Source organism: Drosophila obscura, unplaced genomic scaffold (assembly GCF_018151105.1).
Source record: "Drosophila obscura isolate BZ-5 IFL unplaced genomic scaffold, ASM1815110v1 contig_14, whole genome shotgun sequence".
Taxonomy (NCBI): Eukaryota; Metazoa; Arthropoda; class Insecta; order Diptera; family Drosophilidae; genus Drosophila; species Drosophila obscura.
The window spans coordinates 2148613-2161901 of NW_024542724.1; the positions used below are offsets into that span (position 1 = coordinate 2148613).

Consider the following 13289-nt stretch of genomic DNA (forward strand, 5'->3'; position numbering starts at 1 on the left):
CATGTGTTGTCTGTGCTGGCTACTGCCCATTGGGATTGCGGGGCTTCCTGCCTTCCTTGAGCGGCGAACTCTAGTAAAAAGCCAACGATTGCATTTGACCAGCCTTTAGTTGGCTTACGGCAGCGGTACGTGCTGCATGCGTGCGGTCGGTTCGGAAATCTAATTGGAAACCATCATCATCATCAGCAAAAGCAAAAGGTCTGTGAGCTCAAGGATCAAGGATTATGTGATGAGTGTTGTGCTCTTGGGGAGCGTCGTTTCAGGCAGTTCAACATAAACTAATTCCAAGTGAAGTGATACGAGAAAGGACTGGAGAATATCCTTACAAAAACTCTGAAATTTTAATTCATCTCTCATTCAGGGTCCTTCCCTATAGTGCCTCTTGCTGGGGTCATTTTTACCCTACATTTTAGGTGTCTTTTTGGGCACAGATTGGGGCTGAACTAGGAGAGTGATTGCCCTTCTCCATCCCTTCCTGTAGTCTTCCCATAGATATATGTTTAAGGGCAGAACCTACGTTAATAAATCCTTTACCCACCCAGTTGCATTCTTCAGTTCTTTCGAAACCAAACGAAGCCCTGACAATGCAGACACGGCACCCCAGAACCTAATTTTGCAATACCCTCTTTATGCGTATTTTCCCCCGAAGAATAAACCAATTAACACGCCCACAGAACACTTCTTCTCGCGTTGAAAGCAGCAAAAAGAAAAGAGGAAAGTCAGTCAGGATGTATTTACCGTACTCGCAATTGCCGGATCCAACGGATAAGTTCGAGATCTACGAGGAGATAGCCCAAGGTGTCAATGCCAAAGTATTTCGGGCCAAGGAACTGGAGACCGATCGCCTTGTGGCACTCAAGATACAGCACTACGATGAGGAGCATCAGGTGTCCATCGAGGAGGAGTATCGCACGCTGCGCGACTACTGTGCCCATCCCAATCTGCCGGAGTTCTATGGCGTCTATAAGCTCTCGAAGCCGAATGGACCCGATGAGATTTGGTTCGTTTTGGAGGTAAGTGCGGGGCGAGGGAAAGTCCCAAGCAGTCCTGTGACTCAACGTAATCCTTGCAGTACTGTGCTGGCGGAACAGCCGTGGATATGGTTAACAAGCTGCTGAAGCTGGACCGCAGGATGAGGGAGGAGCATATTGCCTACGTGATCCGGGAGACGTGTCGGGCAGCCATCGAGCTGAATCGCAATCATGTCCTGCACCGGGACATCCGGGGCGACAACATTTTGCTCACGAAGAACGGACGGGTGAAGCTCTGCGACTTCGGCCTGTCGCGTCAAGTGGACTCGACATTGGGGAAGCGGGGAACCTGCATTGGCTCGCCCTGTTGGATGGCCCCCGAAGTGGTCGCCGCCATGGAGAAGCGGGAGCCCGATATCACCGTTCGGGCAGATGTCTGGGCCCTGGGCATCACCACCATTGAGCTGGCCGATGGAAAGCCGCCGTTCGCCGACATGCATCCCACTCGGGCCATGTTCCAGATCGTACGCAATCCGCCGCCGACACTGATGCGACCCACGAACTGGTCCCAGCAGATCAACGACTTCGTGGCCGAGTGCCTGGAGAAGAATGCCGAGAATCGTCCCATGATGGTCGAGATGGTGGAGCATCCATTCCTCACGGAGCTCATTGAGAACGAGGAGGAGATGCAGTCGGACCTGGCCGAGATGCTGGAGCTCTCGCGTGACGTGAAGAACCTGTACAAGGAGCCGGAACTGTTCGTGGATCGCGGCTATATCAAGCGCTTCGATGGCAAGCCGGAACGCATGTACCCCGAAGATTTGGCAGCCCTCGAGAACCCCGTGGATGAGAGCATCATCGACTCGCTACGGAATCGCATGATGACTGGTGAATCGTTCAGTTTCATAGGCGACATTCTGCTGTCCCTGAACTCGAATGAGCTCCCAAGTGAATTCCTGCCGGAGGTAGGAGCCAATTATTTTTGTTTTTAATTTGAATAAAAGTCTATAGATTCTGTGACCCCTGCAGTTCCATGCCAAATATCGCTTCAAGTCGCGCTCGGAGAACCAACCGCATATCTTCTCCGTGGCCGATATCGCCTACCAGGATATGCTGCATCATCGCGAGCCCCAGCACATTGTGCTCTCTGGGGAGAGCTACTCGGGCAAGTCCACCAATGCCCGACTGCTGATCAAGCATCTGTGCTATCTGGGGGCTGGCAATCGCGGTGCCACCGGGCGTGTGGAGACCTCCATCAAGGCCATCCTGATGCTGGTGAATGCCGGCACTCCCGTCAACAATGACTCCACCCGCTGTGTCCTGCAGTATTGCCTGACGTTCGGCAAGACAGGCAAGATGAGTGGCGCCGTATTCAACATGTATATGCTGGAGAAGCTGCGCGTGGCCACATGTGATGGCACCCAGCACAACTTCCACATTTTCTACTACTTCTATGACTTCATCAGCCAGCAGAATCAGCTGAAGGACTACAACCTGAAGGCGGAGCGCAACTATCGCTATCTGCGCGTACCCCCAGATGCTCCGCCCACCAAGATCAAGTATCGTCGCGATGATCCCGAGGGCAATGTGGAGCACTTCCGGGAGTTCGAGAACATCCTCCGGGATCTGGACTTTAGCCACAAGCAGCTGGAGACGGTGCGCAAGGTGCTGGCTGCCATCCTGAACATTGGCAACATTCGCTTCCGACCGTCCGGCAAGTACGCCGAAGTGGAGAACACGGACATTGTGTCGCGCATTGCCGAGCTCCTGAGGGTGGACGAGAAAAAGTTTATGTGGTCGCTGACCAACTTTATAATGGTCAAGGGAGGTGTGGCCGAGCGACGGCAGTACACCTCGGAGGAGGCGCGCGATGCACGCGATGCAGTCGCCAGCACCATTTACTCCCGACTGGTGGACTTCATCATCAACAGAATCAACATGAACATGTCCTTTCCACGAGCAGTCTTGTAAGTCCTAGTCCGGAGCTTATAATAATATATGTTCTAATATATAATTGCCTTTCCCCAGTGGCGACACCAATTCCATTGTTATCCATGATATGTTCGGCTTTGAGTGCTTCAATCGGAACGGCATGGAGCAGCTGATGATCAACACGCTGAACGAGCAGATGCAATACCACTACAATCAGCGCATTTTCATCAGCGAAATGCTGGAACTGGAGGCCGAGGATATAGACACCATCAACCTGAACTTCTATGACAACAAGACCGCTCTGGATAATCTGCTGACCAAGCCCGACGGTCTCTTCTACATCATCGATGATGCCTCACGCTCCTGCCAGGATCAGGACTTGATTATGGGTGAGTGAGTCCATGCACCGCTGACCCATGACCCTCTTCTGAATCGTTGAATTCCCCTCGAATAGATCGCGTTTCGGAGAAACACAGCCAGTTTGTGAAGAAGCACACTGCCACTGAGATATCCGTTGCCCATTATACGGGCCGCATCATCTACGATACACGCGCCTTCACCGACATCAATCGCGACTTTGTGCCCCCGGAAATGATTGAGACGTTCCGCTCCTCGCTGGACGAGAGCATAATGCTCATGTTCACCAATCAACTGACCAAAGCTGGCAATCTAACAATGCCCTTTGAGGCTGTCCAGCATAAGGATGAAACTGAGCGCAAGTCCTACGTGAGTGGAGATCCTTTCTATACTCTACTCTACTCTACTCTACTCTATAAATTCTCTGCTGATTAGGCCCTAAACACATTGAGTGCTGGCTGCATCTCCCAGGTGAACAATTTGCGTACTCTGTCGGCCAATTTCCGCTTCACCTGCCTGACTCTGCTCAAAATGCTCAGCCAAAGTGCCAGTCTCGGGGTGCATTTTGTGCGTTGCATACGCGCGGACTTGGAGTACAAGCCGCGTGCCTTCCACTCGGATGTGGTGCAGCAGCAGATGAAGGCTCTGGGTGTCCTGGACACGGTCATTGCACGGCAGAAGGGTTACAGCTCTCGACTGGGTTTCGATGAGTTCCTAAAACGGTAGGCGAAAGCTCATCCTCACTTGCTTGACTTTACCATAAATAAATACACACACAATACCCCCTTTCAGCTATCAATTCCTCGCCTTTGACTTCGATGAGCCCGTGGAAATGACCAAAGAGAATTGTCGTCTCCTATTTTTGCGTCTCAAGATGGAGGGTTGGGCCCTGGGCAAGTCCAAAGTATTTTTGCGCTACTACAACGATGAGTTCTTGGCCAGGTATGGTTCCCAAAGCCTAAAGCCTCATTCTGGGACACCATTGATTCTGTTTTGAATGATCCCCAGAAACTACGAGCTGCAAGTGAAGAAGGTCATCAAAGTGCAGTCCATGATGCGGGCACTTTTAGCCCGAAAACGTGTCAAGGGAGGCAAAGTCTTTAAATGTGAGTTTTTCATCTTCAGTTTGCCCCTGCAAAACTTCCCTCAAAATCGTTTTTCTTCCGTTTTGAATAGTGGGCAAAAAGGGACAGGAGCATACCGATTTGGCGGCTGCCAAAATACAAAAAGGTAAAAAAACTCAAGTTGGTAAACTTAAGGAATACGATGAGGAGCATATCGACATAAGTGAGACGCCATCGGAGGCCGAGGAAATGTTCCTCGAGACGCGCATGGATGAGGCTCTGGCGGCAGTGCGAATATCAAAAATAGAGCAGGCATCGGCCGATGAAGAGAATCCACAATAAGTACTAGATATATGTACACGTACATACACGTATCATTATATCACTATATCGAAGTGTAGCACTCGATCGATAATACTCTACTCTCTACTCTCTACACACATACTACTCTCGTACTACTACCAATAAAATCTCAAACAAAGAAATAACAAAAGTAATCAAGAATAGAAATTCTAACTAAATAGTGGCAGGTGACAGGTGGTAGTAGGGTCTTGCCTCTCTCTCTCTCTCTCTCTCTCTCTGTAAGCCGCTTAGTGGCTTCCACCCCATTCCCGTATCTGATGCAACCAATCGGCTTATAGGCTTCCTTCTCTGAGACATAACACTTAGAGGCGAAACCCCCCACCACACCACACCACACCACACCTCAGAGAGATGATTTATAAGTGTGCTGCATAGAAAAGAAATGAAAATTTAATTAAATTAAGGTGACTTCTCCCTCTGACCCTCTTTTTTTTTGTTGTTGTTGTTTGCTAATGGGTTACTCTGTTTGTTCCTGCAGCCTATCGCGGTTTCCGTGACCGCGTGCGCCTGCCGCCGCTGGTCAATGAGAAGACGGGCCAGAGGAATGAGAACACCGCCGACTTTATTCGACCCTATGCCAAGAAATGGCGTGAGAAATCCATCTTCCAGGTGCTGCTGCACTACAGAGCGGCACGCTTCCAGGACTTTGTCAATCTCTCACAGCAGGTAATGATCCACTGATTCCTCCGATTCCACTGATCGATTCATTGATCCAGCATCTCATCGCATTTTAGGTGCACATCTACAACCAACGGATGGTCGGTGGCCTGAACAAGTGCACCCGGGCGGTGCCGTTCGAGCGCATTAATATGCGGGAGGTGAACTCCTCGCAGCTGGGACCCCTCCCAGTGCCCATGAAGAAGATGCCCTTCCGCCTGGATCAGATACCCTTCTACGATACACAGTATATGGTGGATCCGGCCAATTCGATATCGCGCCAAGCGTTTCCCAATCAGCTGCTGGTCCAAAATCTGGAGGACGATGAGGCCTGGGATAGTCCTCTGCAGCGCAATCCCTCGATGACTTCCTGTGCCCTGACCTACAACGCATACAAGAAAGAGCAGGCATGCCAGACCAATTGGGATCGCATGGGCGAGAGCGATAATATATGCAATCAGGGCTTCTTTCGAGATCCACAGCAGTTGAGGAGGTACATCGCAATCTAGCAATCTAGCACCGATTGAATATCAACCTCTTTGTTCTCTTTCTTTGCCAGAAATCAAATGCAACAAAACATGAATGCCTACAACAATGCCTATAACAACTACAACAGCAGCAGCAGCAGCAATCCCAACTGGGGTCGCTCCGGATCGCGTCGTAATTCCCTCAAGGGCTATGCGGCGCCACCGCCGCCACCACCGGTGCCTTCGGCCAACAACTACTATCGCAATAATCCCAGTCAACAGCCGCAGCGGAACTATCAGCAACGCTCCTCGTATCCACCTACAGATCCAATAAGGGAGCTCCAGAACATGGCACGCAACGAGGGCGATGTAAGTGTGTCCCTAAGCCTCTCACTTAAACTCGGAAAACTACTCGGAAATCCCTTTGCAGAACTCCGAGGATCCGCCGTTCAACTTCAAGGCCATGCTGCGCAAGACAAACTATCCAAGGGGCTCGGAGACGAGCACCTATGACTTCCACAATCGCCGGGGTTCGGACGCCGATCAGCAGCACACATTCCAGGCACCCAAGCTGCGCTCCACTGGACGCCGCTTCGAAGATGAGAGCTACAACACCTCAATGTCGGGCAACTATGGGATAGCACGCAACTTTGGCCAGCAGCGGGCTCCTCCCTTGAACCAGAGCTCCTCCAGTGTGGGTCGCAGCTTTGAGAACAGCAATGCCAGATCCTTCGAGCAGGCGGGCTCCTATGTTGAGGAGGAGATTGCACCGGGGGTGACACTATCCGGCTATGCAGTGGATATATAAACTAAGGAACAGGCTCTCCACATCCCACCAGAAAGCTCCAAAATGGATATACATAGTCGATCCATATGCAAAAATTTGTAACTAAGTCTCAGCTCCAACATTGAGTGGATTTCATATAGAACTTAGGTGTAGAACTTAAAACATAACTAAAATATAATTTTCAGCCCAAGATTAGCCCTTGGTGGCATGTCTCTTAATTGTTTAATCCGTTTACATCCGTTTAGAAAGCTTAAATTATTTTTTAGCAATAAATTGAATTCAGCAAACACATTTGCATTTTATTGACGCAGGATAAAAGAATAATTCGACAAACTAACATTGCTTATGGTTTCTTTTGTTTCTTTCGTTTTTGCTGTAAATGATTTCGTATTCTCACTTTTAAGGTCTAAAACGCAACAACAATACTCTCAGTATTACATACATAAACTATATCCATTATACATTGTATATATATATTGTATATAAACATTATTAGCTAAACAAAACGTTCTTTTAGGAATGGATTGAACAAATACTCTTTTGTTCGCAGGACTCTTTTGTGTGTGTTTGTGTGTGTGTTTGTTTTTGTTTTTGTTTCTGATAGGGGATTCTCGATAAGGCTAAAAGTAAATTGAATTAAAAATTTTAACTGCACACCCAAAATGGGCATGGTCTCATAAATTCTTGAACATGATAAAACCAAGCTTGAATTTGGTTAACATTCAGATAATATCAATCATCCATGCCGGGTTCACGTAGACCATCTGAATGCATCGTTTTGCCAGCAATTTCCAACATGGCACGATCTTCCAAATTTCCATCCAAGATGGAGCGTTTCTATAAAGGATTCCGAATATATTTAAAGCTTTAAGTGCAGTTTTTGACATTTAAGTGATTTGTGTGACCAACCTGACCATCACCGCCTTCCTCATCTTCGCCTTTGACGGGTAAATCGCCCACGGCCCAGACCTCCATATTGCGTATTTTGAACTGCTTTCGTTTGCTTCGAATACATGAATATTAAATGATTTATAGACACTCTCTCTTATTGGCATTATATCCTTACCTCAACTGCACATAGTCTCGATATGTGGAACAGGTTTCCACACTTTGTCCATCGCCAAACATGCAGTCAATCCACAGACCCCAGAACTCAAACTGCCCACCCATACCCTACGCGACGCAAACAAACGAAAAACCGGTAATTAGAAGGGCAATCAATCAATTATACATATTTGTATGTGTAGGCATGACTCACCAGGCCATTGGGCATTGTCTGCTGATTCAAATTCAGATACTGATAATGATCGTTATAGCCAGTGGCCGAAAAGCACCGCATGGCGGGGCTTAGCGTAAAAAGCAATGAGCTATCATCGCCGCAGAATTGTGGCTTCAGAGACCAAGATTGGGAGGCATAGCCGCCAAAGATGTATTGATCCTCGTCTTCGATGAAAAATAACGTGGGTCCCTGTTCCACGATTTTACCCAGCATGGTGGAAAAGCTCTCGCCATGGATTTTCGATGAGAAAAGGAAACGCCATTTGTGGCGCAGCTCGCGGGTTAATTGAGCGTTAATGTACAAGACGTGCGGCAGTTCGATAATTGGGCGATACTGACTGTGGCTGGGGGCATCTACAAAATGGGAGAATAATAAATGTCCTGGATATACAGATGTATGTAACAGGAGGGATGCTTTGCCATACCACACAGCTCTGGAAGGATAGGAATTTCCACTTCCTTGATAATATGACGCTTGCTGCCGCCATGACGGGAATACAGTTGAACGAAAACCTCGCGCCACATCAGCAGGAACTGCGGCGTGACATGCAGCCAACGTTCCAGTGCTTTACTGTGCATACTATGCTCGAGCTCCTTGCCCATATTCCTCATCAGACCCCTGGCCAGAGAGCAAACCGAACGCTCTGTGGTAAGGAAGCCCAGCTCCTGCCAGTCCTTGATGCTGGAACCCTTTGCAGTGGTCTCCAAATGCACGTAGCTCTTTATGACGGAGAATAAATACTGCCAAATAGATGCAAAAGATTAGTTTGAGCTGCTATGTATTATTGAGCATCCGATTCGGTTTCCTACCTGCTCCAATTGCTTGACACTGAAGGTGTCGGATCCATTGCGTCGCAGCGAGCATAACAACATGTGCATTTTCTGATCCATGGTGCCGCGCTCCATGATGTAGTAGGGTTCGGCGAACTTTTTCAGCGGTATATTGACGGTTTGCTGGCCGGGCTTCGTTGGAACAAACAAAAACTGAGCCGTACTCTCGGCCAATGATCGTTCGATGGTCTGAGACCATGTTTCCTGTTTTCATAATAAATAATATGCATCAATAACGAAAAGGAAATGCGCATTGGGATACAGAATAAACATCATATTAGTGCTACTGTCGACACATTCTTCCAATGTCTGAGAAAATGCTGAGACTGCACACACACAGACATCGTATTGCCCGCCCGCCAAGTGCTTGAGTTCTCGCAAGAGAGGGGAGGGCAGAGAGCGTTTAGAGCGTTTTGTTGGGGCAAGCGAAACGGGTTATTCTTTATTTTTAATTCAATTTTCATTGCGCCCTAATTGGGGGACCCCTTCCATCAAAATCACGATTAGTTCGTGATTCGTTAGCAAGCAAATTCAACAAAGCAAAAGGCAAACAAAGCCCCGAGCGGAGCGGAGCGAAGCAGAGCAGAGCAGAGGCGAAGTGACAAGCGCTCTGCAAACAAATTAGACAAATTATGAGGCACGTTACGTTTGATGGTAGTGGAATTATCAATTGAAAACTACTGATAGCCACACACAGCCCACACAATTTCATTTGTCACGCAGGGGCAGGGCAGCAGGTTCCAACCAGCCAAGCAAGTTCCAAGCCGCCACTTAGAGGCTCCGGGGGGAAAGTGCACTCCGCTCGAAAACCTTGACCCTTTGACCGTGACTACATGCTGCTGCAGCATGCAGCATGCAGTTTTCCGCATCTGCCTTCAATGAACATTGATTTTTTTGACCCCGGACACGTGTCACACGGCACACAGCACACATATTGATCACATAGTATAGCATATATCTATCCTGAAACACTCACAACAAGTCGGTCTGATGTCAACTTTTCCAGAGCTCCGCCAGATGCATTCTTGTAAGCGTACTCCAGCATCCGCATCTCCTCGGAGGTGAACATGTTGTCCGACTCCCGTTTACCGCTCGCATTACCCATGGCGAAGGCGATTCAGTTAGCAAATTAATTCGTGTGGCAGCTGCTTGCGTATTGCGTCGGCGATCTTGGAAAGGGAACGAAAACAACGAAAGCAAAACAGGCCAGCAGTGTGACCGCGCATTTATTGATCAAATAGACCCGCCTGACCCTCAGAAATATACCAAAATGTACCTTCTCGATTGCATAATATACCGTTAATATACCGTGGAAAATAACGAACTTAACCCACTTACCGCAGTCTATTTAAACATTGAAAAACATTGAGTTATCCCGCAGAATATAACAATGTTTGTATATCCTTCCTCTTTACTTACAAAGAAATACTACCAAGATATCTTTCAGCTGAAGTGCGTATAAAATGTTTAAAGTTCCATAATATTCGTGCGTAAGTTGAAATACCCACTGGCCGACAATGGGTTCAGGTATGTTCATAATCGGAAATCATATTCTAAATTTTGAACGTATGGTTTTAATCAATTTATGAATCAATTTTCCACGGGATTGGTTAATTTGAAGGGCTCCCTTTTAATCAATTTATGTATAAATTTTCCAATTAACCAATTGTTGGACGGAATTTGTTGGTCAACCAGGTTTCTTATAGACATTTGTACACCCTACTTCCATTAAATAATGTTAAATTTGTTGTTCCAAACTGCTTTGTAACATTAATACTAAAATTGTTTAGATTGTCATGTTTGTTACCTATTAATTTGTTTTCTGTATATAGTATTTCCCTGTCCCGATACCAATTCTTGATATCATAATTTACAAAATTTCGTTGAGATAACTTCAAAACAGAGACTGAGTAGCAATGATATTACAAACAAATCCTATATCCGATAATACCCATATTCAGAAATTATGCAGACTATTGCTCATTCCGTGCCAAAGTTGCAGAACAATGTTGCAGGACAAGGCTCCTCTCGCCAAGTGATATATAATTATAATTATTATTATTATTATGGGCTCCGGAGCGATGTATATTTTTTTATTCGATAGTATCGATACTTTTGTGCGATAGTCAATTCAAAAGTCTTGAACAGTGTTGGCAAATACATAATTTTTACTCGATAAGTTAGCTACAGTCGGAGGCATTTTCAAATTTTGGCTTGGTCACCTTAGCAACACACATCCGTTCGTATTTGATCAATAGAAATTCCTTTACATAAAACACCCGACCCGGAAAAAATTCCCATACAAAAATATAATGATTGGCACTGGCTCCAGCAGTACAACGCGTCAACGCAAGATCCGCGAACAATGCGGCTCCTGTCCGAATCGCTTCTCCAAGGACAAGCGGCAGGTGGTGGCCGAGGATTCGGACACCACCGAGGTGGAGTCCTCCACCGATGAGGAAGATCGCTGGAAGGAAGTGGCGCGTGCGGCGGAAATACCCGCCGACTACTACAACATCCAGAAGCTGGTGAAATACATCAAGGCGGGCAATCAGACGGCCACCATAGTGTCGCTGTGCTGCCTCAAGGACTACGACCTGAGCACACAAATCAATCAGTTCGCCATTCAGGACATTGGCGGGCTCGACGTTCTGGTGAACATTCTGGAGTGCAGCGACACAAAGTGCTGTCTGGGCGCCCTCACGGTTCTCTCCGAGATTACCCTCAACATAGACATACGCAAGACGATTGTGGACCTGGATGGCATACCCTTGATTGTGGACATACTCAACTCCTCCATGAAGGATCTCAAGACCATGGCCGCCGAAACTCTGGCGAATGTGAGCAAGGTGCGTCTGGCGCGCAAATATGTGCGCACTTGTGGGGGCATCCCAAAGCTGGTGGATCTCATAGACGTCAAACTGAGGTAAGTGTTGGGCCTGGGGTCTCCAGACCTTCTTGAGCGACTTTCCTTCTGTCTGTGCAGCATTCTGCAAACCCCTCGGGATCAACTGAATGCCGAAGACCTGGAATCGCTGAACATGGCACGGGCTGGATCTCGTGCTCTGTGGACCCTGGCCGACTCGAAGCATAACATGGAGCAGATGCGCAAGAGCGGCATAGTGCCCCTGATGGCACGCCTGCTCAAGTCCTGCCACATCGATGTCGTCATACCCATTATGGGCACGGTGCAGAAGTGCTCCTCGGAGCCCAAGTTCCAGCTGGCCATCACCACAGAGGGCATGATAGCGGACATCGTGACGCATTTGAGTGCCGAGTGCACGGACCTCAAGATGGAGGGCAGCACGGCCATTTACAAGTGCGCCTTTGACGAGACGACCAGGGATCTGGTGCGCGAGGCGGGCGGCCTGGAGCCCCTCGTGACCATCATCAAGGACAAGACGGTGCGGGAGAACAAGCCGCTGCTGCGCGGCGCCACCGGGGCCATCTGGATGTGCGCCATTTCGGATGTGAATGTCAGCATGCTGGACAACATGCGCACCGTGAACCATCTGGTGGCGCTGCTCAACGACGAGGACGATGAGGTGCTGACCAATGTCACCGGCGCCCTCTCCGAGTGCGTGCGCTTCCAGAGCAACCGGCAGACCCTGCGCCAGGCAGGTGGCCTGCCCCAAATGGTGGCCCTGCTCAACTCCTCGCACGCCCCGCTGCTGGAGAATCTCGCCAAGTCGCTGAAAGAGTGCGCCGAAGATCCGGACAGCATGCGCATTCTCGAAGAGCTGGATGCGGTGCGTCTGATCTGGTCCCTGCTGAAGAACACCAGCCCCCGGGTGCAGGCCCATGCCGCCTACGCCATCTGTCCGTGTGTGAGCAATGCCAATGACTCCGCGGAGCTGGTGCGCAGTCTCGTCGGTGCCATGGAGCTGGTTGTGGGCCTCCTCAAGTCGCGCGACATTATGGTGCTATCGGCGGTGTGTGCGGCCATTGCCACGATTGCCCAGGACCAGACCAATCTGGCCATACTCACCGATCTGCGGGTTATCTACAAGTTGGCCGATCTGGTCAACACCACGGATGATCTGCTGCGCATGAATCTGGCTGCCGCCGTCGCGGCCTGCGCCTGCTTCGGCAACAACACGGAGGAGCTGGGACGCCTGCGCACCGTCACACCGATTGTCACCTACATGACCAGTGACAATCCCATGGTGCATCGCAGCACGGCCATGGCGCTGGAGAAGCTATCGATGGATCCCCAGAACTGCATCACAATGCACCAAGTAGGGGACAGCATCCCTTTTGGTCTATCTGAATCTCATGTGTGTGTCCTCTCTCTCTCTTTGTTTGTTTCAGAGTGGAGTGGTTCCCTTTCTGTTGGAGTGCATTGGCTCCACCAACAAGGAGCTGCAATTGGCTGCCGCTGGCTGTCTGCGCAACATCCGGGAGTTGGCCCTGCGCGCCGAGGAGTATTTGCTCAAGATTGACGATGACTAGCAGGGGCTGGGGGCTGGGGGCTGCTGTTCCTCATCGCTTCACAATTGATTGTTTTATACATTTTTTTCTGTTTTAAATGAATACATTTGTTGATGAAAGTTCCCATAAATAAACGCATTTATTCCCATTA

At 48.8% G+C, this 13289-nt stretch overlaps 3 protein-coding genes across 3 annotated transcripts; 2 read left to right on the forward strand and 1 right to left on the reverse strand.

The window, feature by feature from the left end:
* The first annotated feature begins 90 nt into the window (after positions 1-90).
* Positions 91-6885, forward strand: LOC111077757 (neither inactivation nor afterpotential protein C). The gene is made up of 14 exons (XM_022372147.2): positions 91-198; positions 675-1013; positions 1073-1936; positions 2001-2938; positions 3000-3292; positions 3358-3629; positions 3696-3982; positions 4053-4202; positions 4269-4366; positions 4437-4490; positions 5166-5353; positions 5422-5837; positions 5904-6180; positions 6242-6885. Exons 2-14 carry the CDS (start codon positions 729-731, stop codon positions 6617-6619), a joined length of 4500 nt encoding a protein of 1499 aa, XP_022227839.2. The 5' UTR covers positions 91-198; positions 675-728; the 3' UTR covers positions 6620-6885.
* Positions 6872-9907, reverse strand: LOC111077758 (MTOR-associated protein MEAK7). Its single transcript, XM_022372148.2, has 7 exons — positions 9684-9907; positions 8687-8911; positions 8302-8617; positions 7857-8230; positions 7665-7771; positions 7508-7601; positions 6872-7435 (listed from the first exon to the last, which is right to left on the reverse strand). Exons 1-7 carry the CDS (start codon positions 9810-9812, stop codon positions 7331-7333), a joined length of 1350 nt encoding a protein of 449 aa, XP_022227840.2. The 5' UTR covers positions 9813-9907; the 3' UTR covers positions 6872-7330.
* A 1014-nt stretch (positions 9908-10921) lies between these two features.
* Positions 10922-13271, forward strand: LOC111077747 (armadillo repeat-containing protein gudu). Its single transcript, XM_022372135.2, has 3 exons — positions 10922-11633; positions 11694-12945; positions 13019-13271. The coding sequence occupies exons 1-3, from the start codon at positions 11020-11022 to the stop codon at positions 13157-13159; spliced, it is 2007 nt and encodes a 668-aa protein (XP_022227827.2). The 5' UTR covers positions 10922-11019; the 3' UTR covers positions 13160-13271.
* Positions 13272-13289: the final 18 nt, after the last annotated feature.